This window comes from Acinonyx jubatus, chromosome B3 (assembly GCF_027475565.1).
Source record: "Acinonyx jubatus isolate Ajub_Pintada_27869175 chromosome B3, VMU_Ajub_asm_v1.0, whole genome shotgun sequence".
Classification (NCBI taxonomy): Eukaryota; Metazoa; Chordata; class Mammalia; order Carnivora; family Felidae; genus Acinonyx; species Acinonyx jubatus.
This window is the reverse complement of record NC_069386.1, coordinates 82,409,740-82,436,969: the sequence shown is the minus strand read 5'-3', so window position 1 is coordinate 82,436,969 and position 27,230 is coordinate 82,409,740. Positions and strand designations below refer to the sequence as shown.

Sequence of the window (27,230 nt, the reverse complement as noted above, 5' to 3'; positions counted from 1 at the left end):
ATTTTTTTAATGTTTTTATTTATTTTTGAAGGAGAGAGAGAGACAGAGGATGAGCGGGGGAGGAGCAGAGAGAGAGGGAGACACAGAATTCAAAGTAGGCTCCATACTGAGCTGTCAGCACAGAGCCGGACGTGGGGCTTGAACTCACAAACTGAGATCATGACCTGAGCCAAAGTTGGATGCTTAACTGACTAAGCACCCAGGTGCCCTGGATGTGTAGGGTTTTTAAATTTTAACTTTATTTCAACAGGAATTTCAGACCCACAGAAACATTGTGAGAATAGTACAAGGAATTCCTATACATGGGTCACCCAGATTTCCTGAATGTTAACATTTTCTACATTGCTTAAAGTGCTTTTTCCCCAAAATGTCCATTTCATTCTGTTTCTGCCCTTTGTGCACATCTGTCTTTTTTTTAAAAGATAAGAATTAGGGGCACCTGGGTGGCTCAGTCAGTAAAACCTCCAACTCCTGATTTCAGCACAGGTCATGATCTCATGGTTCGTGGGATCGAGTCCTTTGTTGGGCTCTGCGCTGAGTGCAGAGTCTGCTTGAGGTTCCCTCCCTCTCTCTCATTCTCAAAATAAATAAATAAACATTTTTTTAAAAAGATAAGAATTTTAATATAGTCAATACAGTTAATGATTTCCCTTGATGTCACCAAATTCTTGCTATATACATGTTCCCAGTTGCCTCAAATGGCTTTTTACAGTGGAGTTCATCTGACTTAGATTCCAACAAGGTCCCTATATTATATTTGGTTGACATAATACATCTTTATCCTCTGTCTCTCCAGACTGAAGAGTTGCATCTTTTTAGTCTGACATGGCTGTTTCCCGTTTTATCCCAACTCAAACTAACCACATCTGTTTATTACTCTGTGGTGTCTTCAGGCACATTTTGGTAATGTTTTGACTGTATTTTCTGGTTGTTCTCAGTAGGAAGATTGGTTTGTTACATAGTCTACCATCGTCAGCCTTTAACACTTTAAAATCATGTGTACATATCATTGAAAGGAAGTAACAAGAGAAAATGTAAGTGCTGAAAGATGGTACTGAAACACAGTCTAGCTGGGAACTTGAATCAGATATCGAGTGCTTCCAAAAACTCACTAATTTCATTTGATCTCCTTCTTTTTTCTGTTTATTTCTTGTCATAATCATGAAGAAAAGTAATAGGCTAGTAGAAAGGAGAGGGTGGGAAACTTAGGTTAAATAGGAGTGGATACTATAGATATTTATAACTTTAATTTTCTTACAGTAATTGAGAAAGAAAATGTGGGGTGTAGACTATGTGCTAATTAAATGCCTGTTTTTTTCCCCTTTTTCAGAAAATAGAAGCACGAGTGTCTGCTGATGAGGACCTCAAACTTTCTGACCTTTTAAAATATTACTTAAGGGAATCTCAAGCTGCTAAGGTAACTTACTGTTCACTGTTTTTTAAAAAGGACTGTTTTATTAAAAGCCATCTCTTTAGAAGTTAGATTTAAGGTTATTAAAAATTATTAATCTGTTGATTTTAAATTATATTCTCAAGTGTGAATTTTTTTCTCCTTTTATAAATTGTAGGTCAGGGAACCCCACATAAATGTTTCCTCTATTGGGGTGCCTGACTGGCTCAGTTGGTAGAGCATGCAACTCTAAATGTTGGGGTCATGACTTCATGCCCCGTGTTGGGCCTAGTGCTTATTTAAAAGAATAAAAACTTGGGGCACTTGGGTGGCTCAGTCAGTTATGCATCCGGCTTTGGCTCAGGTCATGATCTTGTGGTTCATGAGTTCGAGCCCCACATTAGGCTCTGCGCTGACAGCTTGGAGCCTGGAACCTGCCTCGGATTCTGTGTCTCCCTTTCTCTCTGTCCTTCCCCAGCTTGTACACACATGTGCTCTCTCACTCTGCCTCTCAAAAAGTAAACATTTTTTAAAAAATTATTAAAAATAATAATAAAATTTAAAAATAACTAAAAATAATGTTTCCTCTATAAGCTTCTGATACAGTATAGATTAGAATTTTTTTTTTTTTAATGAATCTGATATAGTCATTCAGGTAAAATGCCTACAAAACAAAAAGTAAACCCCGTAGCTAAAGGAGTCCTAATTTGGTCTATATATATCTTTTGGGGGTAAATGAGCTCTAAAATCAGAATGTGTTTTATTTTAAGGCGACTCAAATTTCCTTTTTTTTTGAGAGTGAAGAGGGGGAGTAGGGGCAGAGAGAGAGGAAGACTGAGAATCCCAGCAGGCTCTGCACTGTCAGTGCAGAGACCGACCTGGGGCTCAAACCCACCAACCGCAAGATCATGACCTCAGCCAAAATCAAGAGTCCATCACTCAACCAACTGAGCCACCCAGGGAACCCAAATTTCCTTTGGAAGTCTATGTATGTGCAAGACTAAAACTCTTACTGTCCAAAAAATGTTTAACAGAAACAACTGAAAAAAGCACTGAAAACTTAGTGGCTCAGATATTCCAAATTTTGTGTTAATTTATGAATCGGTATGTATTGTACAGAAAATCCCCATGTGGTCAGTGGTGATTTGAACACCACATTTTCATTCCTTATCAAATTATAAATAGGCCTTGGGGCACCTGGCTGGCTTAGTTTATAGCACATGTGACTCTTGATCTCAGGGTCTCGAGTTCAAGCCCCACATTGGGTGTAGAGATTACTTAAAACATAAAATCATTAGTGGTGCCTGGGTGGCTCAGTTGAATAAGTGTCTGACTCTTGTATTTGGCTCAGGTCATGAACCCACGGTTCATGAGCTCAAGCCCCACATCAGTCTCCACGATGATAGTGTGGAGCCTACTTGGGATTTTCTCTCTCCTCCTCTGTATCTGCCCCACCCACTCTTGTTCTCTCTCCCAAAACAAATAAACTTAAAAAAAAAAATTAATAAATAAGTAAGGAGCACCTGGGTGGCTTATTCGGTTAGGTGTCCAACTTTGGCTCAGGTTATGGTCTCATGGTTTGTGGATTCGAGCCCCGCATCGGGCTCTGAGCTGACGGCTCAGAGCATGGAGCCTACTTCAGATTCTGTCTCCCTTTCTCTCTGCCCTCCCCTGCTTCTGCTCTGTCTCTGTCTCTCTCAAAAGTGAATAAACCTTTTTTAAAAATTGTTTTCAATAATTAATTAATTAAATCTTTGTAAAATAAAACCACAGCGTGACTTTTACCCAACTGAGCCACCCAGGGAACCCAAATTTCCTTTTGGAAGTCTATGTATGTGCAAGACTAAAACTCTTACTATCCAAAACATGTTTAACAGAAACATCTGAAAAAACACTGAAAACTTAGCGGCTCAGATATTCCAAATTTAGTGTTGAATTGTGCATCAGTATACATTATACAGAAAATTCCCATATGATCAGTGGTGATTTGAACACCAGCTTTTCCTTCCTTATCAAATTCTAAATAGGCCTTGGGGCACCTGGCTGACATTGTCTATAGAACATGCAACTCTTGATTTCAGGGTCATGAGTTCAAGGCCCACATTGGGTGTAGAGATTACTTAAAAAAACAAATCTTTATGGGGTGCCTGGGTGGCTCAGTCGGTTAAGCGTCTGACTTCAGCTCAGGTCAGGAACTCAAGGTTTGTGAGTTCAAGCCCCAAGTGCAGCTCTGAGCTCACACCTCAAGCCTGTTTCAGATTCTGTGTCTCCCACTTTCTTTTCCTCCCCCACACAAACTCACTCTCTCTCTCACTCACAAATAAATTAAGATTATTAAGATTTTTTAAAATTTTTCAATAAAATAAAATACAATACAATCTTTAGAGGTATCTGGGTGGCTCAGTTGGGTAAAAGTCCACTCTTGGCTTTAGCTCAAGTCATGATCTCACCATTCATGAGTTCAAGCCCCGCATGATCCTGCGGAGCCTCCTTGGGATTCTCTCTTCCCCCTCGCTCTCTCCCCCACCCCCTCTCACTCTCTGTCTCTCTAAAAATAAATAAGGTTAAATTTTTTTTTAATTTTTTTTTAACGTTTATTTATTTTTGAGACAGAGAGAGACAGAGCATGAACGGGGGAGGGTCAGAAAGAGGGAGACACAGAATCTGAAACAGGCTCCAGGCTCTGAGCTGTCAGCACAGAGTCCGACGCGGGGCTCAAACTCACGGACTACAAGATCATGACCTGAGGCGAAGCCGGCCGCTTAACCGACTGAGCCACCCAGCGCCCCTTTTTTTTAATTTTTAAACATTTATTTATTTTTGAGAGACAGAGAGAGAGAGAGAGAGCACAAGTAGGGGAGGAGCAGAGAGAGAGAGAGAGACACAGAATCCAAAGCAGGCTCCAGGCTCTGAGCTGCCAGCACAGACCGCGAGATCATGACCTGAGCTAAATTCGGCCACTCAACCAACTGAGCCACCCAGGCTCCCTCCCCTTTTTTTGAAATGTGTATTTATTTTTGAGAGCGAGAGACAGACAGAGCACGAGTGGGGGAGGAGCAGAGAGAGCGAGACACAGAATCTGAAGCAGGCTCCAGGCTCTGAGCTGTCAGCACAGAGCCGACGCAGGGCTCGAACTCAGGAACCATGAGATCATGCCCTGAGCCCAAGTCGGAAGCTTAACCAACTGACCCACCCAGGACCCCTAAAAATATATTTTTAAATAAATACATAAAATCTTTACAAAACAAAATAAAACCACAGCGTGATACCACTTCACACCACCAGGTGGCTTTAATCAAAAAGATAAGCGTTGCCAAGGATGTGGAGAAATTGGGACACTCATACAGCGTCTGCAGAAATGTAAAATGGCGCAGCCACTTTGGAAAACAGTCTGGCAGTTTCTCAAAAGGCTGAACATAGAATTACCGAGTGACCCAGCAATTCCACCCCTAAGTAATGAGATAGAAAGAGAAAGGAAGACATGTTCACACACAGACTTATACACAAATGTTCATAACAGCATTATTCATAATAGGCAGAGTGTGGAAACAAACAAATGTCTCTCCACTGGTGAACGGACACATCCATGTGGTGAGTCTGTCCTTACGGCGAAACATTATTTAGCAGTCAAGAGGAATGAAGTACTGATTCAGTTGTAACATGAATGAACTCGACACTTTATGCTGTGTGAAGAAAGCCAGACAGAAAAGGCCACATATTACGTGATTCCATTTTTTTGTTCATGGCACGCCCAGAATAGGCAAATCTATAGAGACAGAAAGCAGATCAGCGGTTGTCTAGGGTTGGGGGGTGGCAAGGAGGAAATGAAGAGTGACTGCTGATGGAGGTGGGGTTTCTTTTTGATCGACAAAAATGCTCCAAAATTGATGGTGGCGATGGTTATACAACTCTGCCAGCACACTAAAAACCCGTGAGTTGTGCACTTGGAACGAGGTGTCTGTGTGTGAATTACATCTCCATAAAGCTGTTATAAAGACCATTTGGAGGGTGACTGGCATGTGATCTTCATGGCGTAAGCGTTAGCTCTGATGATGATGGGGGCAGTGGGGTGGTGGTGGTTGCCGGTAACTGTTCGAAACACGCAGCGTGCCTTACTGTGAAGCATTCTGTTGTATAGGATCTCCTGTATCGAAGATCTAGGTCACTAGTGGATTATGAAAATGCTAACAAAGCACTGGATAAAGCAAGAGCGAAAAATAAAGATGTTCTTCAGGCTGAGACATCCCAACAATTATGTTGTCAGAAATTTGAAAAAATATCTGAATCTGCAAAACAAGGTACTGTTATATTAACCTTTAATTATACGGTATACCTTCAACTATTATGTGAATTAAATAGTTAATCCTAATTTCTTTTGTTCACAGAACTTATAGATTTTAAGACGAGAAGGGTTGCCGCATTCAGAAAAAATTTAGTGGAACTGGCAGAGTTAGAACTGAAGCATGCAAAGGTTAGTGTCATAGTCAAGGTTTAATAGTTTACGTGACTTATAATTTAGAAATGAGTCAGTCTTGGGGCACCTGGGTCCTCACGATTGGCGAGTTTCAAGTCCCACGTTAGGCTGTGCGGCCCCCCCTTCAGATCCTCTGTCCCCGCTCTGTGCCCTTCCCCCCCAAAAGTAAAAAATAAACATTAAAAAGAAAAGGGAAGGAGGGAGGGAGGGAGGGAGAGAGAGAGAGAGAGAGAGAGAGAGAGAGAGAAAGAAAAGAAAGAAATGAATGAATGAATGAATGAATGAATGAATTACGGGGTGCCTGGCCGGCTCATTCGGTGGAGCATGTGACCCTTGATCTCCTGGATGTGAGTTTGAGCCCCACGTTGGGTGTTGGGTGTAGAGATTACTTTAAAAAAAAAAAAAAAAGAAAGAAAGAGAGGAAGGCAGGGAGGAAGGAAGGAGTCAGTTATGGAATTGATAATAATCCTTTAATGACAGTTTCTTTCTGGAGGGATATTGGAAGAGCCATTCCTGGATTAGAATGAATTATAATTGGAATGCTAATTTTTGAAGATCATCTTAGTACTTCAGAATAATTTAATGTTAGTAAATAAATATCCTTCGCCCAGCGTTTTTTATAGTGTTTGTTTCCTCCAGATTCAGCCCTTTCTTGTAGTTCAGATAAAGCTTGGCCCAAGCCTTCTAATAAGGTTAGAACTAGAGAATCTTAGAATTGCGAGCGAACTTAAAGATCATCTAATTCAAGCAAGAATAATACGTACAATTTCTCTAAGCGGTCAGCTCTGCAAGACCCTAGTACCTAATATGGAAACCAGTATCATTTGTGACTGCTTAAAAAAGATAAATCTATCTTTAATAAAAACTTCTTTAAAAGTTTAATATTTGCTGGCTTCAATCAGAAGGACTGAAAGTAAAAATATATTCAAAATTCCCCAAATTAGAAGTATTGAAGAAATTTAAATAAACTTGTTAGTGTTTTGTTTTGTTTTGTTTTCATATATTTATAGTATTTACATTTTGAAAGCCATTAAAAAGCTTGAAACTCTACTAAGACGTCCGGGACACTCCATAACGCACAGAAAGCTGCTTCTGTGTCACTTTGACAAATTGGTCAGAGTTTTGTCACGTGAAATAAGAAAGATAAATTTGACGGATGCCTGGGTGGCTCTGTCGTTTGAGGGTCCGACTCTTGGTTTCGGTCAGGTCATGGTCTCACAGTTTGTCAGCTGGAGGAGCCCTGCGTCCAACTCTGCATGGAGTCTGCTTGGGGTTCTCTCTCTCTCCCTGCCCCTCCCCGCTCGTGCGCTCGCTGGCTCTCTCTCCTCTCTCTCTCTCTCTCTCTCTCTCTCTCTCTCTCTCTCAAACTCTCAAAATAAATGGGTTGGCTTTGAAAGAAAAATGAATTTAATTTCTCCCACAGAAACATTTGGATATATTACCCTCAAATATTTGAATATATTCTCTCCTACAAGCTAGACATCTTTGAGCTAAATATATTTTATCCCATACATTTCAATAAGCTTTTTATATTATTACACTAGGTCATTGCTGTTTTCAAATATTGCATGAGGGGCCCCTTGGTGGCTCAATTGGGTAAGCCTCTGTCTTTGGCTCAGGTCACGAGCTCACGAGCTCACGATCTCACAGTTGGTGAGTTCGAGCCCGACGTCGGGCTCTGTGCTGACAGCTCAGAGCCTGGAATTGGTTCGGATTCTGTGTCTCCCTCTTTTCTCTCTCTGCCCCTCCCCTGCTCATGCTCTGTCTCTCTCCGTCTCTATGTCTCTCTCTCTCTCTCCTCTCTCTCTCTCTCTCTCTCTTCTCAAAAAAAATAAATAAGTACATAAACATTAAAATTTTTTTTCAATATTGCACCCAGAAATGGAAACACCTTTCCATACGTGGACTTATTATTGTACACGTTTCTTCTTATGGCAGTTTTAGAGGCATAAGGGTTTTTTGTGTTTTTTCTTTTTTTTCTTTTTCTTTTTGCTTTTCGTATAAGGGTTTGTTTTTTTGTTTTTTGGTTCTTTTGTGTTTTGTTTTGTTTTGTTTTGTTTAGCGCCATCTTACACCAGCTTGATTTGGCTTATAATCACACATCTTCTCCTCGTTCTCCTCCTCCTTCTTGGTCTGTTTTCGAGCCTCCAACCTATAGTTGTGTGTTTAATTCTTTGTAGGAATAGTTTTCATTTTTGTGGTAAAAAACACATAAATGTACCGTCTTACCCACTTTTAAAGTGTGCGGTTCAGCCTTGTTAAGTATATTCACATTGTCGTGCAACAGGTCTCTAGAACTTTGCATGTACGGAGCATTTAATTTTTAAAATGAAGTTGCAGGCCACAGTTATGTCTGTCAAATTGTAGCTTGCTAGTTTTAGCCCAGCGTGAGATGTTTTGGAAACTTCGATTTGATCATATAGTAGTCGACTAGGAGAGTGGTGATTACTCCCACGTGATGGACATTTGTAGTTTGTATGAACTTCCCTTTTATGTCGTCATCTAAGTTTTACTTTAAAAGATTGATCGGGACCAAAGGAGTCAACGTTGGTTCATCTAACCGGATAAGTGCACGGTACCCAAAAAGGCTGAATTTTTAGTTCCCTTCCTTTCTTTCTGTACTAACTGATATTAAGTTATTAATGAGTATTCTTTGGTGATGGCTATTTGGGTAGCTAGGAATTCACCTATTTATACTATCATCAACCGTTTCCATTTTATCTGTGATGGATACAAGAAGTATCCAATTCCTCATTACAATGAAGCTATATATTACGGATTTCCTGCTCTAATCACCCTCTCAAAAGAAAATATTTCGAGAAGGTTGGCACGATTTATTGTTACTGCACCCGTGTTGGTTTCTAATGTTCACTATGTGTGTTCTTTGTAAGGAGGTTATAAAATCTATTCAGGCTTTTGTTAATAGGTTTAAGGAAGGATTAGCAAATTACAGCCTGTCTGTTTTTGTGTAGCCTGTGAGCCAAGAATGGCGTTGGTTTTGAGAGGGAGAGAGAGATAGAGCACGAGCAGGGAAGGGGCAGAGAGAGAGGTAGAGAGAGAGAGAGAGAAAGAGAGAGAGAGGAGAGAGAGAGAGAGAGAGAGAGAACACCAGGCAGGCTCCTCACTGTCAGCGTGAAGCCCGATGCAGGGCTTGAACTCCCTAACCGCCAGACCATGACCTGAGCCGAAACCCAAGAGTCAGACACCTACCCGAAAGAGCCACCCAGGTGTCCCCGGAGAGAGAGTATGTTAAGCAGGCTCCACGCCCAGTGCAGAATCCCAGGCGGGCTGATCTCACGACCAACCGTGAGATCATGACCTGAGCTGAAATCGAGAGTTGGACGACGCTTGACCGACTGAGCCACCCAGGGGCCCCTCAGTGGTTCTTTGAAAAAAGGCGAAAGAATAGTATTTCGTGACACGTGATAATTACATGAAATTTAGATTTCATCTGTAAGTGAAGTTTTACTGGAATACAGCCAAGCTCTTTCTTTTGGGCCCTGTCTGTGGTTGCTTTCATACTACTACAGCAAAACAGAGACCACATGTCTCTCAAAGTCTAAAACGTTTACTACGTGTTTAAAGCCCTTTACAGAAAGTTTGCTGACCCTTACTATATAGATGGTTGTCAGCCTCTGGTTTCCAGATTTCTGTGCTTTTCAGGTCCTTTCTGAAATGTGTTCTCTGATGGGTCTTCTGCTCCAGTGGCTCTCTCAGCTAGAGGCAGTTTTGCCTCCCGGGAGACATTTTAGCAATTTCTGGAGACATGTCTGGTAGTCACAACGGAGGATGGGTGGGTTTACGACCGGTATGTAGGGCGCAGAGGGCAGGAATGCTGCTAAACTTTTGACAGGGCACAGGAGAGCCCCCCATTAGAAAGGATTCGACAGCCCCAAATACGTCAAGTGTGCCGAGACTGAGGGACACTGAGACTGGAGGGCTCAGTCGGTGGAGCGTGCAACTCGTGTTCTCAGGGTTGTAGGTCCGAGCCCCACGTCGGGTGTAGAGATGACTTTAAAAATAAAATCGTTCAGGGGCGCCTGGGTGGCTCAGTCAGTCAAGCATCCGCCTCTTGACCTACCTAAGAAAATGATAATACATTTTAAAAAATAATGATAAAATAAAATCTTCTTTTAAATGGGGGGTAGGTAGGGTGGGTGGTGCCTGGCTGGCTCGGTCGGAAGAGCGTGTGACTCTCGATCTCGGAGTCGCCAGTTCAAGCCCCACGTTGGGTGTAGAGAGATTACCTTAATAAACAAAACTTGGGGCGCGTGGGTGGCTCAGTCAGCGAAGCGTCTGACTCTTGGTTTCCGCTCATGTCATGATCTCACGGGTTTGTGAGTTCGAGCCCCGTGTCCAGCTCTGCACTGATAACCGTGGAGCGTGCTTGGGATTCTCTCCTCCCTCTCTCTCTCTCTCTCTCTCTCTCTCTCCTCTCTCTCTCTCTGTCTCTCTCTCAAAAATAAAACAAAATAAAATAAACATTTAAAAAAATAATAAATAAAGCTTTAAAAAAAAAAAAACAAAAAACCGCCGAGGTTGAGAAACCCTGCCCTCTCGTCTGAGGTTTCTTGATGATTTTGCAAATCTGAACAAAGTCCCATTTTGGTCCCAGAATCCATATAAGTTATTCCAAAGAGATTAGACATTGGTTAAATTTACATCCAGATGGTTTAAAACTACTTTGGATTTCACTCATTATAACCGGGATATGTCTTGCCATGTATTGGAACCTGGTTATAACAGAAAATTAGGTCATTTGGTCACTTTTGTGTCCTTGAATATAGTCTCAGATACTTTATTAATGAAGCATAGAATGTATGATGAAGGCAGTGGGAAAAAAAAAAAAAAAAAAAGGTGATGCTACTGCTGCCTATGAGGGCGTGGAGTCCTCGTGCCTGGTGGGGTAAGCGTGGACCAGGGCACACCCTTCTGGAGGGCGTTGGCAGTGTGTCAAGTGCAGGATGTGTAATCCTTGGACTTCGTCCCACTGGAGGGATATACCTTTAAGAAGATCATGTCAGAAATACAGACGGGCTCAGAATCCATCGTTCTACTGGCATAACATGGACAGTTACTGGGGCACTTGAAATTCTTAAATGTTTTATGTTCCCCCAGTTTCAGGCGCTCAGTAAAGTTGCAAGAAAAGTACAAAGAATCCCTGGATAGTTGTCACTAGAGTCCTCAGATGTGCATATTGTCATGTTCGCTCTGTCCTCCCCTCCCCCTCTTCCTCCCTCCCTCTTTACTTTTCCTCTTTACACAGTAACACACACACCCCACACCCCTACCCTTATACGTACCTGTTTTTGTCTTAAACCATTTAGGTTGCAGCTAGGAAGTCTCTTGGCTCTTAAACACTTCAGTGTCGATTTCCTAACACCAAATAATTCTCTTGAATACTTGGAGCAATTACAAAGATCAGGAAATTACTATGGATACAGTACTATTATCTAATCCACAGACTTTTATGCCACCAGTTGTCTAAACAATGAATAATGTCTTTAGTGGCAAGAGGATACTCAAGATAATACATGACATTCGGGCGCACCAGGTCTTTTTATTTATTTTTTAAGTTTATGTATTTATTTTGAGAGGGGCGTGGCGAGCGAGAGCAGCGAGCGCACACGTGGGAGAAGGGGAGAGGCAGAGCGAGCGAGAGAGCGAGAGCGAGAGCGAGAGAGAGAGAGAGAGAGAGAGAGAGAGGGAGAGAGAGGGAGAATCCCAAGGACAGGCTCCTGCGCTGTCATGCAGAGCCCGGGGCGCAGGGTGGGTGGGGGAGGGCTCCAACTCACGAAACCGGAGACCGTGAGATTGTGGACACTGAGACGGAAAGCGAGAGTCGGACACTTAACCGACAGAGCCACCCAGGCGTGACTTTTTCGTTTTTCTCGGGATGAGCTCTACACCCCGCTGTAGGGCTTGAATTCACGACCCCCAGATCGAGAGAGTCGAGAGTCGCTGCGCTCTACCAACTGGGCCAGCCAGGTGCCCTCCCCGTCCCGCCCACCCCCGCACGTGTCGTTTTTAGACTTCCTGAACCCGGAAAGTTCCTGAGTCATTTGTATGTCATAACATTGGACACTGAAAAGCACATGTCTGTAAAATGTCCCTCGCTTTGGGTTCGTTCTAGTTATTGAAGTTATAGATTCCCCACCTGTGGCGGGAATACGCCCAGAAGTGTGTGCTTGGACCTTCTCGTCGTTGCATCCTTTCAGGAGGTACATGCTGTTGATGAGTTGCCTCGCGGGCAATGTCTGGACTTTGATCATTTGGTTCAAGTGATGATGTCTGCAGGTTTCTCAGTGGCCAAGTTACTAGTTTACACTTTGAAATGAAGAAGTATTCTGCGGGAGATACTCGGGACTGTGTAAATACCCCATCGCTTACCCAGCACTGTCCCACAGCAATTTTGTGTGATGATGGAAGTATTCTGTCATCAGCACTGTCTGGTAGGCTAGCCACTAAGTAGCCACACGTGGCCGTCAAACGCCTACACTTGAAATGTGGGTGGTGCAACTGAGAAAACTGAGTTTTTATTTAACTACTATTAACAGAAATTTAAATTTTTCCATCGCCGCACGTACCGAATGGCTACGGTAATTGCATTTCAGCCTTATGCTCAAAGCCACCGTGCTGACTTTTGCCTCCGTCGATTAGTGTGGTGGCTGCCAGACGGTCACTTTTCTAATCCACATCGTTTTAGTTGGCTTTCTACTCACTGGAAGGAAGAGGTTTTCCTTTACCCCGTGTAATCAATCGGTGTAATCCATATATGCTTACATTTGTCCGGACACGTGTCTGAATTGGATGCCAGCGCCCATGTTTTACAAATGGGTACGTAGGTCTGTCTGAATGTTACAGAATGCCGTTGTACGGGAACTGACGGCTATGTGTATAAAAACTGGTATCGCTCCACTACTTTTTAGTCCTGAAAAGCGTACGTTATAAATTAATATGCCTCTGCCCTAATACGCAGATTTTAAAAACGGCTAGAGGAAAGGGAGTGAGAAACCGGTCCTTGCAAAACGTCCGGTAGTTTGACGTTGGACACACAGGGCATGTTTCGTCCCTCATTAGAATCATGCCGAGTGATTCAACACCATGATACTGACCTAGACGGAAATGTCCTGAAGAAATCTGGTGTGTGGAAAACTTGACGTGAAACAAGGATACGTCTTATGTCTTTAAACCCGTACGTGTGTGGATAGTGGAGTAGCTGTTTTCCGGAGTTCTGAGTTGTCTTAATAAAGGTGGCGTTAGTTACGGGATTCCCAGCGCTGTTATATTTTCGCTGCAACTCTTCCAGGCTGTCTGCACTTCATGATTTATTTTCCCTTCCTTATTAGGGTAACCTACAGTTGCTGCAGAACTGCTTGGCAGTGTTAAATGGAGACACATAAGCCACACTCCGCCTTTGGTTAAAAAGGCTGCCTTCCTTCAGATTTTATTTTTGTTTTCTTAATGAGATTAGGCATTTCTGCTCACTGGAAACAAAAGAAACAGCTGACCAAGTGCGTCTACTCTCCTTTTTTCTGAGAAGGCGATGGAGCGGTGCCGTCCACGGGGTTTTGCGGGTCCGTCCGTCGTGTGTGGTGGAACGCTGCCCTCCTGCAGCTCCCCGTGTGCTGCCTGGGAACGGTTGTCCATCACCGTTGCGCTCCTCCTCTTCCGAAGCGCCAGCGTTCATGTCCTTTTTTAAGTAGCCTCTGTAACTGTCTTTATTTTCTGAATAGCGTTCCTTATGGCTGCCAATCTTATTTCCCTTTAAGTAATTTCTGATGTTTAACCCTCTCAAAGATGCATTGTTCAGACAAGGATAAAGGTTGCCATTACCTTTTGTTTTCTTTTGGTGTTTTTGTTATGTTTTTGTTTTGTTTTGTTTTTTTAAAAAACATTGTATGCCACCTTAGTTCATCCATGTATCCTGGTAAAAAGCATCTTAATCAGACTTATTTTTAATTAATGAACATTTCTTAGAAGTTTTGGGACAGACTTTATGTAATCTTTATAAGTATGATTTCTGATGAAAAGCGACTGCATTAGTATGTTTGCCTTAAACTTGTAGACTAAACCGACTATTGTCAAATAAAACCGTGGTAACAGTGATAGTTTTTTAACTCTGTGGTCATTGTATCACTCTAAAATTTGGAGTAGCTATAATCAATCTACTCCCTCGTTATGCTTTACAGTGCAGGTCTTCTCTCTTTTTTCTCTGAAAATGGCATGTTGAACCAGGTTCACCAATCCCCTTACGAAAGAATGAACTGCTTCTCTGTGTGCTCTCACGCCTTTCCTAGAAGATGGAATTTGGCAGGGGCAGGTTCGAAACAGCTGTTTCTAAAATACAGGAGGCAGACAGAATGGTCCGTCTGTGATGGTTTCCTGAATTCCATCCCCTAGCCGGGCCAGTTAACGCCTGCGACGACGCCATCGAGCCACTTGAATAGTTCTACTAGTGTACGGATTGGTATGGAGAGAGAAGGAGTGCTGTAAGGAACAGCCCTCGTGAGGGGGGGGGAGGGGGGGGGGAGCGGGAATTGGAATATTTGGAATGGAAGGCTCCAAAAAGGATACTAGTTACAATACAAATATGATTGGCCCTTTTTATGTGAAGTATCGCCACGTCATTTCTAATTTAAAATTCGATTGTGTGGTTTGGTTTTTTTCAACTGTCTAACTTTTCTTCCAGTTGGAAACCACAGGTATTTGGGTTGGTCACCTTGTAGGTGGGTTCCTCGTTTACATTTTCCCCACCCCTGGTCTAGGTCTTCTGAGTAGTCACCATGATCCCAGCCTTGCTCATCCAGCATGTTCTCTTGCCTTACTGGTGTGCTGGTTCAACGTTTCTCTTCGTTCACATGGCGTTGTTCCCTGGTTATTCCCTGATGTCGTTTGTACTACCCCCCCCCCCCCCCCCCGTTTGCCTGAGAAATCTGTGTGTTTGGCCCTCCTGTCTGTCCCCTTCACTGGTGAGAAGACGCCCACGGCGATGCTCAGCAGTGGATGAACGGGACAGAGGAGCCCTGGCTTCGGGACTCGGGTGCAGTCCCTTCGCCCGCTGCCCTTGTGGCCTAGGCAGGTGTTGGTTCGTTTGACCTCATGTCTGCCTCAGTTTCTCTCTACTACAAAGGACATACTGACCTACCTACCTCACAGGGGTGTGTGAGGATTAATAAACATTCGTACAGTGCTTTGAAAACGTGAAGGTGCTGTGTAAATGCTAAGAAACAGCAAAGTACGGGGCAAAAGGCAGTAATACAGTGTCGCACCTATCCATCCGCTAATCTGCTTGTTTGTACCAAGGGGGCCTTATTCCGGGCAAGGGTAGGAGAGTGGTAGGTACATCCCTTGGTCCCTGGTTTAACATGTTTACGGTGTCTGTTGGGGTGGGGTAGAGTGGAAGCAGCAAAGTTACATACTAGTGTGGGGCAGGGTGCTTAACAAAAACACACATAAATGAGTTGCCCCGCACTATCCAAGGACCTTTCACAAAACACACACAAAGAAGGTGAAGAATGTAGGTTACTCCCCTCAAAGGCATACTTTAGGAAAGATGCTAGTTGGTACCATCCAGAACAATGGAAGTATTCCACAGCTCAGCTGCTGGTTCCCCGTAAAACCAAACCAAACCAAAAACTGGTTTCAATACCTTCGTGGTGTGGCATTTAACGAAACATTTAGGGAATCCATCTTGTGCCTGTGGGGGACACAAAGGAGAAAGAGGAAGACGCCCAGTAACAGAGACAAAGCCCTGCACTGGGTAGTAGTACAGGGTTTCTGCCACAGAGTGTCTTTACTGCACACGCTCTGAGAGGAAGAGAGTGACGCGAGCAGTAGGAATGAACGACCCAGGAGGACATGAAGGTGGCGGGTTGGTGGCAGTGAAGGTGGAGGATGGAGTAAAGAAAGGAAATTGCAAAAGAAAGTGGGGTACCCGGGCCGCTAAGGCCCGTGAGGCTTTAAAGACTGGGCGAGTTTCTCTCCTCTGCCCCTAGTTTGGGGAAAGCGAGCCTACAACACAGATTCCGTGGTGAACTGCTACAGAAGTTGAGCTCAAACAGACCTTTTTGAAGTGAGGCACTACGCCAACAAGTTAACAGAGCAGGTGGTGGATTTCAAGGAGACACTGCCGGGGGGGGGGGGGGGGGGGGTGGGGGAAACGAGGTGTCTCAGGACTTACAAAGAAAAGAAAACGACCACGAAGCGAAGATGTACTTCTGCGCCGTCCTCCTGGCCCTCCGCAAACCCTCACGTGCTCGCCCATCACCACGTTCCTCAGGCGACCGGAAAAAGTCTTCTCCGCGCTGCCGCGTAGGCGGGCTATGGTTGGCGGAAAACGAGGTGAAGAAAAACAAAACAAAACAAAGCGAAGCAAAAGCCGAGAAGCGGGGCTTATTACTACTTTCTTTCCTTCAGGCTTGTTTGGGGCGTACCCGGAACGCGTTAGTACTGAGAATAACGCAAGGAGCGACAACGCGACCGTACGGGGGGTGCGAAGCTAAAACACACAAGCCCGCCGCTTGATTAGACCCGAGTTCTTCCATTCAGACCGCGAGAAAATCAGGGAAAGCGCGAACGCAGTCCCCCACTACCACAAATTATGCAGTTCGAGTTTCCCACATTTGGGGAAATCGCAGGGGTCAGCACATCCGGAGTGCAATGGATAAGCCTCGCCCTGGGAAAACCACCTTCGTGATCATGGTATCTCCCCTGCCAGGTAAGTATGAGATTGCTCGTCCCGCCTCGACCCACACCCTCGCGCTCGCCGCGCTTCACACAACACGGTCACTTCCCCACGCCGCCTCCGCACCCCGCGCTCCCCGCACGGCCCCCCGCCTCAGCCTCGCTCGTCGGCAAAACAAACCGCGGGCGCCTTTGCCTAGCCCCCACGCGGGACGTGCGCGCCCAGGCGGTCCGGGACCGGCAGCCTCTGCGTGCTTGTTCATCTACATACGCCACGCCTTGTCGCGCGCTTCCCCGCGTCGCGGCTCCAGCTCTGGGACAACGGATGTGCTAGTGTGCCCGGCAGACCGCCGGTGCCTGGAGCGAAGGATGGGGGGAGGGCGGCGAGGAGTCGGGACCCGGAGGGGAGACCCGAGAAGACGGGGTCCCGCGGCGTCCAGAAGTTGCAGCCCCACCGAGGCGGTGGGTTAAGTCCTCCCCTTCCTTGCAACGAAAATTACATGCAATACGCAACAGAGAATCAACTCAACCTTAAATACTAAGAGTTTTGTCACCAATTTAACATGAAATTGTGTCTTAATCCTCAATATGACCTTTCGGATTACGTAGTAACCTAATCTTGCGACAACGAAAGGAAAATTTGAACAGAGGCGTCAGTCAGGACAAGGCGTCCATTCTCAAGAGTAGATGTGTGGGCTGGGGAGGGGCGTCGAATGGTCTCCGAAAATCAAATGAACGGAAATATCACTTTTCATCCTGTGGGCTTCGCTGCCTCTTTCAGCCTGCCCGGATTTGTCTTTTCCTCTTCTGTACAAGAAGATTCTTTCCGGAGATCGAGTGAGGTAAAGGTAAATATCCTCTTCAGATAGGAGCAAAATGATTGAAGTGTTGTGTGTTCCTGGGTGATCGGGTCCCCGGAGCAAAGCAAGGCAAGAGACAGGACTAGAGATTATTGGGTCAGCAAAGACTTCTCTGAGGTTCTAGCAGCATCAGGATCCGAGTTTAACGTGTTGTACATCCTTTTACTTTACTTTTCTTTTCTTTTGTTTTTTAATTTATTTTGAGAGAGAGCGGGAGGACGGGCGAGAGCAGGGGAGAGGGAGAATCCCAAGCAGGCTCCGTGCTGTCAGCGGGGGAGCCCCACGCGCACCGAACCCCCTCTCCGCCCCCTCCCCGCCCCCAACCGGTGAGATCATGACCAAGGCTCGGTTCCCTTAAGGGACTGAGCACCCAGGTGGCCCACGTTTTGGATTGTTAGTTGTTTCAGGAAGTTTCCTTTCTGAGGGTTGTACTACTCCTCAATAACAAACAAATGGTGCTCTTCCCTAACCCCAGGAAAATTATCAAAACCAAGAAATGAACATTGATACAATCTTTACTACTCTACAGACGTTATTCCCTTTTCCATCAATTGTCCCAATAATGTCCTTTAGAGCAAAGGAAAATTCAAAAATCATGTGTTGCATTCAGTTGTCATGTCTCTTTATCTGAAATAGTTCCCAGGTAGTTCTTTGCATTTCATTATGCAGGCCTTTTTGAAGACTACGGGCCAGTCATTTTGGAGACCGTCCTTCAGTTTTTGAGTTGTCCTGGCGTCCCTCGCAAGTACATTCAGGAATGCATTTTTGACACGAAGGCTACGTAAATGATACCGTGTCTGTATGGGTTGGTTTGTGTCCCTCCAAAAAATATGTTGAAGTCCTAAGTCCTGGTACCTAGGACTGTGACCTTCTTTGGAAATCTGATCCTTGCAGATACAGTCGGGTGAAGGTGAGGTCACTCGAGCGGGGCGCCTGATCCAATGTGACTGTTTTCCTTACGCGAGGAAGACGGCAACGTGAAGAGACTCGCTGACAGAACACCATTGCGATGGCAGAAGCAGAGAGTGTAGTGATGTAGCCGCAAGCGAGCCAAGGATTGGCTTTGTCACCACCGGAAGCTGGGAGTAACGAGGGACGATTCCACTCAGAGCCTCAGAGAGAGTATGGCCCTGCTGGCACCTTGTCTTTTGGACCTCTAGCTTCCAGAACTGTGAGAGAAGACACTTCTGTTTTTTTAAGCCACCCAGTTGGTGGTATTTTATTATGACAGACCTAGCAGATGTATACAGGCCTCCTCTGGGCCACCACGTTGGAGGCACGTGAAGGCAGTTTTGTTCTACATTACTGGTGGGTTTAACATCGACTACTGAGTGAAGGAGGGTGTATCGGTTACCCGTCTCTGTGTAACAAATTGCCGTAAAACTTAGCGATTGGAAATAATGACCGTTTCACTTGCTCACAAGTCTGTGGATCAGCGATTCTGGCTGGGTTTCCACCGGGCAGTTCCTGCGCGTCTCAAGGGGGATCGCTGGAGCCGGCGGCGGCCAGCCTGCAGGTCACCTGGGCCTAGTCGGTCTAGGGGACTTCGGCAGACACGGTTCACGTTCACTCCCGGCGATGTCATCCTCCAACGGGCTAACCCAGGCTTCTTCTCATGGTGGCCTCAGGACAGGCAAGTGAGAGCCAGTCTTAATGAGCAAGTGATTTTCAACCTTCTGCTTGCATCCCATTTACTAATGTCCCATATAGCCAAAGCAAGTCACATAGCGAAGGGCCAAAGTCAGTAGGCTGGGGTGTTGCAGAAGCACCTGGGTCCTGGGGCCAGCACTGCAACTGTCGGCCACTGAGGTGGTTCATCAAGTTTTCCCTTTTGTAATTATTATTAAGTGATTTGTATGGAGATGATTGAGGATATGTGAATATCCTGTTTAACACAACAGTTTTTAGCATCCACTGATGGCTCTTGCGTTATGATTGCCAAATGTCCATTTTCTAATTCCATCATTCATTCTTCAGTTATCAGCTGGCATCGTAAGGTAGGACTTGCCCTCCTTCCTATGTGCTAACGGTACGAACTCATGGTTGTTATTTTGTTCAGTTGTTTGTAACCCAAAAACTGTTTTGAAATTTATATTGATGTTCTGATGTTCTCAGATCGGGCCTATATAAAAAACCCCTTCAGGGTGCCTACGGTGTCCTTTGGACATGTCCATAACTCATTTTTGGAGCATTTTCCGTGTCTTCTGGCACAAGATGTTCCAGGCCATTATGTATCTGTCTTGGCTCGTGAAAATTATCTATTTCTCCAAAGAGGCCTGGTTCTTTTTAGTGGGGAGTGGTTTTAGAAAACAAGATCAAGGGGCGCCTGCGTGGCGCAGTCGGTTGGGCGGCCGACTTTGGCTCAGGTCGTGATCTCACGGGTTCGGTTGGTGAGTTCGGCCCGCTTTGGATCCTCCAGCCCCCTCTCTCTCTGCCCCTCCCCCGCTCACTACATTGTCTCAAAAACAAATAAACGTTAAACAAATAAACGTTAAGAGGAGGAGGAGGAGGAGGAGGAGAGGAGGAGGGCAGAAAAGAAAAGAAAAAAGAAAAAAGAAAAAGAAAGGAAGCAAGATCAAGGCGGTAGGTATGTCTAATGCTACTGTTCTTTGCCTCTAGGCCCCTTCAGTGGATAGAGGTAGAGAATACGTGTATTTCCTAACACCTATCTACAGATGTAGATTAAAAGCAATGAGCCCAGGGACAGCTACGTGGGTGGTTCAGTTGTTAAGCATCCGTCTCTTGATTTTGGCTCAGGTCATAACCTTGGGGTCATGATATTGAGCCCTGCCTCCGGCTCCCTGTTAGGTGTGGAACCTGCTTAAGATTCTCTCTACCTCTGTCTCTGCCCCTCTCCCCCTCTCTCAAAATAAATTAATAAACGTAAAGAAAATTCTCTCTCCCTCTCTCTATGCCTCTCCCCCACTCGCTCCTTCTCTCTCTTTAAAAAAAAAAAAAAAAAAATTAAAAAAATAAATAATGAGCCCACACCAGTACCTTAAATTCCAACTCTCAATTTTATGCAAGTGGGTCCTCCTTGCCCTCCACCATTCCATATTTGTTTGTTTGCTTGCTTTAATTTATTTTAACGTTGATTTATTTTTTGAGAGAGAGAGAGAGACCGATCACAAGCAGGGGAGGGACAGAGAGAGAGAGGGAGACACAGAATAAACAGGCTCCAGGCTCCGAGCTGTCAGCACTGAGCCTGATGAGGGGCTCGAACTCACAAACGTGAGATCATGACCTGAGCTGAAGTTGAACGCTTAACCAACTAACGCGACTAAGCCACCCAGGCACCCCGTGTTTTTGTTTTTTGTTTTTAGTGTTTATTATTTTTTTTAAATGTTTATTTTTGTGAGCAGAGAGAGAGGAGAGAGAGAGAGAGAGAGAAGAGAGAGAGCGCATGAGCAGGGGAGGGGCAGAGAGAAAGGGAGACACAGAATCAATTCAAAGCAGGCTCCAGCTCCGAGCTGTCAGCGCAGAGCCCGATGTGGGGCTGAACCCATGAACCGCGAGATCGGGACCTGAGCGAAAGTCAGGCGCTTAACCGACTGAGCCACCCAGGCACCCCAAATGTTTATTTATTTTTGAGAGCAAGAGAGACAGAGCATGAGCATGAGCAGGGGCAGAGAGAGAGAGAGAGAGCGAGAGACAGACAGACAGACAGACGGACAGAATCTGAAGCAGGCTCCACGCTCTGAGCCATCAGCACAGAGCCCGACGGAGGGCCCAAACTCATGAACCGTGAGATCATGACCTGAGCTGAAATCAAGAGTCGGATGCTCAACAGACTGAGCCACCCAGGCGGACCATCATTCCATATTTGTTTGTACCTCCTTTCTCCAACAGTAAGAACCTTGACTCCCAACATCCATTTAGTCATTAGCTCAATCCTACAATATACACAACGTTGTTACAGAACTGTTACGACCGTACAGCTATGAAATACAAACCTACTATGGGACAGTTCAGTATGTGTTTGCAGTTCTTATCTTTGGACTTGAAGATGTTATAGTCGATGTACTGCGCCCAAAAGTCATTTCAGTTGGTTATTTTTTTTTCTTCCAGTGTGGCTACACTATTCATCTCAGATCGCTAGGTTCAGTTATGCTTATGTTCAACGTTAGGGATGTTCCCCCTGTGATAAAAAATATATGTAAAATATTAATAGAATTCCAGAAGTCAAAATTACAGAGAAAGGTGTACTCAGAAAAGCATCACTCTCTCCTTCCACTCCCCCCCCCCCCCACCCAGGCAATTTCATCATTTATCTATTTAGGAGAGTGCTAGTCGGGGAGAAGGGGAGAGGGGCAGGAGGGGGAGGGAGAGAATCTTAAGCAAGCTCCACACTCAGTGCCCAGCCCACGACCCTGGGATCCTGACCTGACCTGACCTGAAGTCAAGAGTCAGACACCCAGGTGTCCCTAGTCTTCTGTTTCTTTTGGCAAGACTGTATAATTTTTGGCAAGACTGTATAATTTTCTTGTTTTCACACTTTTCCTACACAAACGGTAGCATACTACATATATTTGGGGGCCTTTTTCTCCCCCCCCCCCCCTTAACACAGTCGATGTGTCCTACCTAAAGCGAACCCACAAGTCAAGCAACCCCTGTCCTAACCTCCTGGAGGCCACAAGGTCAGCCAAAGAAAAAAGTAAACAAACTAGAAAACCCAAACGAGGGCTCACCAGCCTTTGCAAAGACTGTGATTTCTCAGTGGGGAAAATGTTAGAAAAAAACGGTGACAAAATCAAACCCCTCAATCCAACTGCAAACTGCAAACTGCTGTGCGGTGCCTGGCTGGCTCAGTTGGTAGACCATGGTGCTCCTGAGTGAAGAGTTCTAGCCCTACATGGGTGTACAGATTGATGAGGGAAACAAAGGCAAGAGAAACGTAGCTTAAACTAGATCTCCTTACAGCTTGCAGCCCACTGATAGAGAGCTGAAACATGCAGAGCGTGACCTTCCTCAAGGAGCTCACGGCTGCGGTAGTGCCTTAATGTTTATATTTCGTTAAAAACTAAAAGCAACCTTACCATGACAGCAGCTAGCCCCTCAGGGTCCTGAAAGCCTTGCTTCAAAATTCCTTGGAAACTTACTTTATCTCTATCCCCCCTCCCTCCACAAATTTAAAAATATATCATCAAGTCACTCCTCACAAGCCCAGTGCAGCTCTTTCTGCCTGCCCACCGGGTGCTGTGCTGGTGCTACGTATAATAACAACACCTTTTTGCACTGAAACGTCTGGAGAAACCTTTCTTAGCCATCTGCTCATGAATCCACGTCATAATTACAAAACAAATAAATAAAATAAATAAGAGAACTACAAACTAATGTTCATTTTAACTGAAGAATCACAGCCAGGCTCCCCCGGTTCTTCTACTTTCCTCCCCCAAGGGTGGGAAGTTCCTCCGCCCACTCGGGCGACGGGGCGTGGCGTATGTAGATGAGCATGCGCGCATTGGCTGCCGGTCCCGGACCGCCTGGGCGCGCACGTCCCGCGTGGGGGCTAGGCAAAGGCGCCCGCGGTTGTTTTGCGGACGGGAGAGGTTGAAGCTGAGGGGGGCTGCGGACAGCCGGGGCGCGGAGGCCGCGTGAGGCAAGTGACCGTGTGTAAGAAGCGCGGCGAGCGCGAGGGTGTGGGTCGAGGCGGGACGAGCAACTCATACTTACCTGGCAGGGGAGATACCATGATCACGAAGGTGGTTTTCCCAGGGCGAGGCTTATCCATTGCACTCCGGATGTGCTGACCCCTGCGATTTCCCCAAATGTGGGAAACTCGACTGCATAATTTGTGGTAGTGGGGGACTGCGTTCGCGCTTTCCCCTGGTTATCTGGGTTTGCAAAGAACAGGCGCAGCTTTTTCTCATCCGTGTGGGCGCACCAAACGAGTTTCTGGACGTTTATTCCTTCACAGTTAACGTGTATGGCGTCAGGACAGCAGCCGTCTTCTCTCCAGTGTTTTGGGCTTGTTTTTTTTTTTCTGCCGTGTTTTCTTAGAGCGCTTTTTGGTTTGGAGGCTGGCGGTCGCTTCCAACATGTGCTCCTGGGCCGGTGGGGGCTGGCTGGTTACGAGCGCGGGACGCAGCGACGTTTTACAGAGACCTTACTTTCACAGAATCCGCCACGCCAAACTAAGTAGCAGCCACTTGTAGACTACAGGATTCCCAGTTGGTTCCAGAGACGCTTGGAGAACCGATCTAACATCTTGTTAGCTTTGTCTTTTTTCCGAGAAATTTTTAGTGTTTGGTTTTCGAGACAGCGAGCGTGGGCGGGGAAGGAGCAGAGAAAGAGGAGCCCCAGAATCTGAAGCAGGCTCCAGGCTCTGAACTGTCAGCACAGAGCCAGATCCGTGGCTCGAACTCCCCAACCGTGAGTTCAGGACCTGAGCCCAAACCCCACGCTTAGCGGACTGAGCCACCCAGGACCCCTGCATTGTGGTTTTCTAACTATACCCCCCGAGAGGGAAGTTCCACGAGGCCAGAGATTCTTGTCTATTTTGTTGATTGCTCCGTTCATACTTGGCTACAACAGTGCATGGCGGCATAGTAGGCTTTTAGTATATGCTTCATTAATTAACTTACAGATCGCGGGGTTAAAAAAAAAAAAGTTTCTGGGCGCCTGGGTGGCTCAGTCCAGTCAAGCATCCTGACTCTTGATTTCGGCTCAGGTCACGATCTCACAGTTTGTGAGGATCCACCCACCAGTCTACCCCATCGGCCTCCAACCTAGCCTGGTTCAGCCCTTCTCACTTTAGAAGAATGGGATCATTTTACAAACCATCAGAAAAAGGTAAGTCAGGGGTATGCACCTTAGTTAGTTTTCTCCCATGCCTTCCTCTTCTGCTCTTCCATCATGCTTCACTCTGGTTCAAGGTGTAGGGGAGACAGAACATTTACTTTTACCCTGTTAGGGTCTCCAGCAGGGCCTGAGAATTAAATTGGACGTAAAACAGAATATCAGAAGGAAAGCATACAGATCTTTTCCATGTACGTGGGAGACCCCATAGTAACATGAAAACCCAAAGAAGTGGCTAGGTGGGTCTCCAAGGAGCCCTGGTTCCTTTTTTTTTTTTTTTTTTTTCCATTTTGTGTATCTGGAGGCCAAGATCCGGTGGTGCTTAGCGTTCACGGATACTGATGTGTGATTGCATTTAGGCCCTGCACCTGTTTTACTCCACGAATTATGATCCATTATTTTTTATTTTATTTAAAAATAAATTTTTTTTAACGTTTATTTATTTTTGAGACAGAGAGAGACAGAGCATGCACAGGGGAGGGACAGAGAGAGAGGGAGACACAGAATCTGAAACAGGCTCCAGGCTCTGAGCTGTCAGCACAGAGCCTGACATGGGGCTTGATCTCGCGGACCCTGAGATCATAACCTGAGCCGAAGTCAGACACTTAACCAACTGAGCCACCCAGGCGCCCCTATGATCGATTATTATCATGATCTCGATTTGGCCAGTGGGAACCCTTTCAAAATGGCTCTTGTGTGCTTGACATGTCCCCTTCAGTGGCACATTGCTTTACTTTTTGGCACAGCTCCATGTTTCAGGCATGATGAGGCCGATTGATACCCAGCCGTATCAAAGGGTGGCCTGGCTCCTTTGACCCTCCTGTGCGCACCGACCTGGATTCCTTTGAGGGAGGTGGTTACTTCCTGAAATAGGTCAAGGTGCTTTGGACTTCCTGGAGAGGCACTGGAGTCAAAGGCGGGGGAGAAGAGAACACCAGTGCCGGGGTTGGACTCCTTGCCCTGGCTCCACGTATTTTAACATCCCCTCGGGTGTGTGCCCACCCACCCCACCCAGTGAAAGTCCCACAGAGGCGCAACAGGTCACATCTACGTGGCCTTCCCTTGACTGTGTCGCCACTGCCTGACTGGGTGGCAGGCACTGCTGTGCCTGCAAGGATGTGGGGCCGTACCTTGGAAGCACCCGGCTACTCCCCATGACACCCCGGACAGGAAGCGTCGGCCATGCTAGGGCCCACTCTTGCATTTGCTGGATGCCAAAACCCACCTCCCCCCTCCACCCCTCACCCTGCTATTCCCCCAAAGCGCCAAAGCTAGGTCCCCAGGGATTCCACACCTCCACATCTCATCGGCGGGGGGGGGGGGGGGGGGGGGGGGGGGGGGGGGGTGGGGGGGCAGGCACATCCAGTGAAGGTGGTTGAGGTTTTATCTTTGGTGCCTGTCTGCTGGTCTCTGCCTGTAGATGGTGACATTAGAGGCTGGGGTCTCTCTGTGGCTTCCCGAAGGTCAACTGTTGGACTTCAAAGGCAGGGCCTCCTGAACCCGTGGAGGCAGTGGGACAGTAGCACTGAGACTGGGCTGGGGAGCGAACCAAGAGGAAGGGCGGGGGGCCGGGGGAAACGCAGTCTCCAGTTTGGGAGGCAGAACTAAAACCGAAAAGGCGCTTGTGGTCTCAGAGGTCAGGGATGGCAGTAGCCGGGTCCCTGAGGCCTCAGAGAGCCACACTCCCGGTGCGGTTCCGCTGCCAGCCCCCTCTGTGATGCGCTCCAACTGTACTTTGAGTCTCTGGAGTTTCCTTCCCACAGGAGGGAAGAGAACAAGGACCTTTCCCTGGCGTTCTTCTCTGCACCCACCCGCAGCCCCAACAACCTGGCTCTGTCCCCAGGATGAAGCCCGTTTTCTCCTGGATGGGTGCTCTCTGACAGGCCCTCAGTGTCTCCCTCTTCAGGCCCTGCCAATTTAGCCTTAAGGGCCCAGCGCTAAGTCAGCCAGCTGGTCAGAACCCACAGGCCAGCTGCCTGTGTAAGTAAGGACGTGAATTTGTGCGCCCGACCGACTGTGACGACAGCTGCCCCCGTCTCACTCCACCCCTACTCCCACTCTTCTGCGCCCCGACTCTGACTCTTAAGTCTGCGTTTTGCCGCCACACTCCGCCCCACCCCACCCCCACCCCCGCTCGCCCCCGCCCCTTTCTGCATACAGGTGGAGACCCCAGCGGTCCGGTCGGTCCGTGCCAGAAAGCGGGCAAGATGGAAAGATTTCATCCATCTCCCTCTCCCTCCGTCCGATGTAGCGGGAGAATCGGTACGGGTGGATTTACCACCCGTGCACAGAGTGTGAGTAATCACTGCTCTCTCAGCGGGAGCGCCCCCAGCCCCGCCATCCGTGGCTACAAGAACAGGTGCGAAGGCACGGGAAAACGGAAGTGTACCCGGACCACCGCCCTGTCCTCAGACTGACAAGAAACCTGAAGGGGCCGCTGAAGTTCTCGTCGCGACTGGCAAGGCCCATGAGGGGGGCCCTGCTGCATTTCGTTTCTGCCAGTGTCAGCTTCGATGCAAGCGCACAATTGGCGATGGCTTGGAAAACCTCAGAGTGACAGTTCTGTCCCACAAGTAGATTAAGCTGGTCGGGGAAGAGGGTTTTTTCTGTCTCCGTAGAGCTGTATATTTATAGACGCTATGAGAAACAGGGAAGGAGGAGACAGAGAGAGACTGGCAACTGGGAGCGACCGACGCAGCGACCGTCCTCGGAGGCAAGGCAGGAGATCGAGGAGGGGGAGTTTTCATGAAGGACGCCATGGTTGTTCCCGACCCGTGTGACGACCTGTACGCTTGTCAGCCTCGAGGGCTTGCCGAGGGCAGAACCTCTTTGCCCACGCGTTTGTCTGGAGCGGGAGCAGTGGGCGAATAAAAGTGGGGAAGGGCGCGGGACGGCGTGGGGCTGAGACAAGGCAGGAGCGGCGGGGACGTGGAGCGTCCACGGGCACGTGCAGGTAAACTGCGGGAAGAAGGCGCAGGTGTGTTCCCTGGCGGCAGCACACGAGCAGACGTAGGCAGGTGTT

The 27,230-nt window shown here is 46.8% G+C and overlaps 1 protein-coding gene, 1 long non-coding RNA gene and 2 other non-coding genes across 5 annotated transcripts in view; 2 read left to right on the top strand and 2 right to left on the bottom strand.

The window, feature by feature from the left end:
- SNX6 (sorting nexin 6) overlaps positions 1–14,885 on the top strand; it is a 61,821-nt gene extending 46,936 nt beyond the window's left edge. Inside the window, exons 11-14 of the mRNA XM_053224355.1 lie at positions 1,331–1,417; positions 5,529–5,688; positions 5,776–5,861; positions 13,214–14,885. Coding sequence (XP_053080330.1) covers positions 1,331–1,417; positions 5,529–5,688; positions 5,776–5,861; positions 13,214–13,267 — 387 coding nt within the window. The 3' untranslated portion in view covers positions 13,268–14,885. The remainder of the gene's footprint in view (positions 1–1,330; positions 1,418–5,528; positions 5,689–5,775; positions 5,862–13,213) is intronic.
- Positions 1–27,230, bottom strand: part of LOC128316021 (uncharacterized) — a 47,028-nt gene that overhangs the window by 2,942 nt on the left and 16,856 nt on the right. Inside the window, exons 1-3 of one of the 2 annotated variants that reach the window (XR_008299358.1) lie at positions 26,036–26,316; positions 24,222–24,338; positions 21,364–21,548 (exon numbers count right to left, since the gene is read on the bottom strand). This is a non-coding gene — a long non-coding RNA (uncharacterized LOC128316021). Of the gene's footprint in view, positions 1–21,363; positions 21,549–24,221; positions 24,339–26,035; positions 26,317–27,230 lie in introns of those variants that run through there. The other variant, XR_008299359.1, reaches the window with a different exon arrangement.
- Positions 16,428–16,592, bottom strand: LOC128316230 (U1 spliceosomal RNA). Its single transcript, XR_008299828.1, has one exon. It is a non-coding gene; the product is annotated as a U1 spliceosomal RNA (small nuclear RNA).
- Positions 23,076–23,239, top strand: LOC128316228 (U1 spliceosomal RNA). Its single transcript, XR_008299824.1, has one exon. It is a non-coding gene; the product is annotated as a U1 spliceosomal RNA (small nuclear RNA).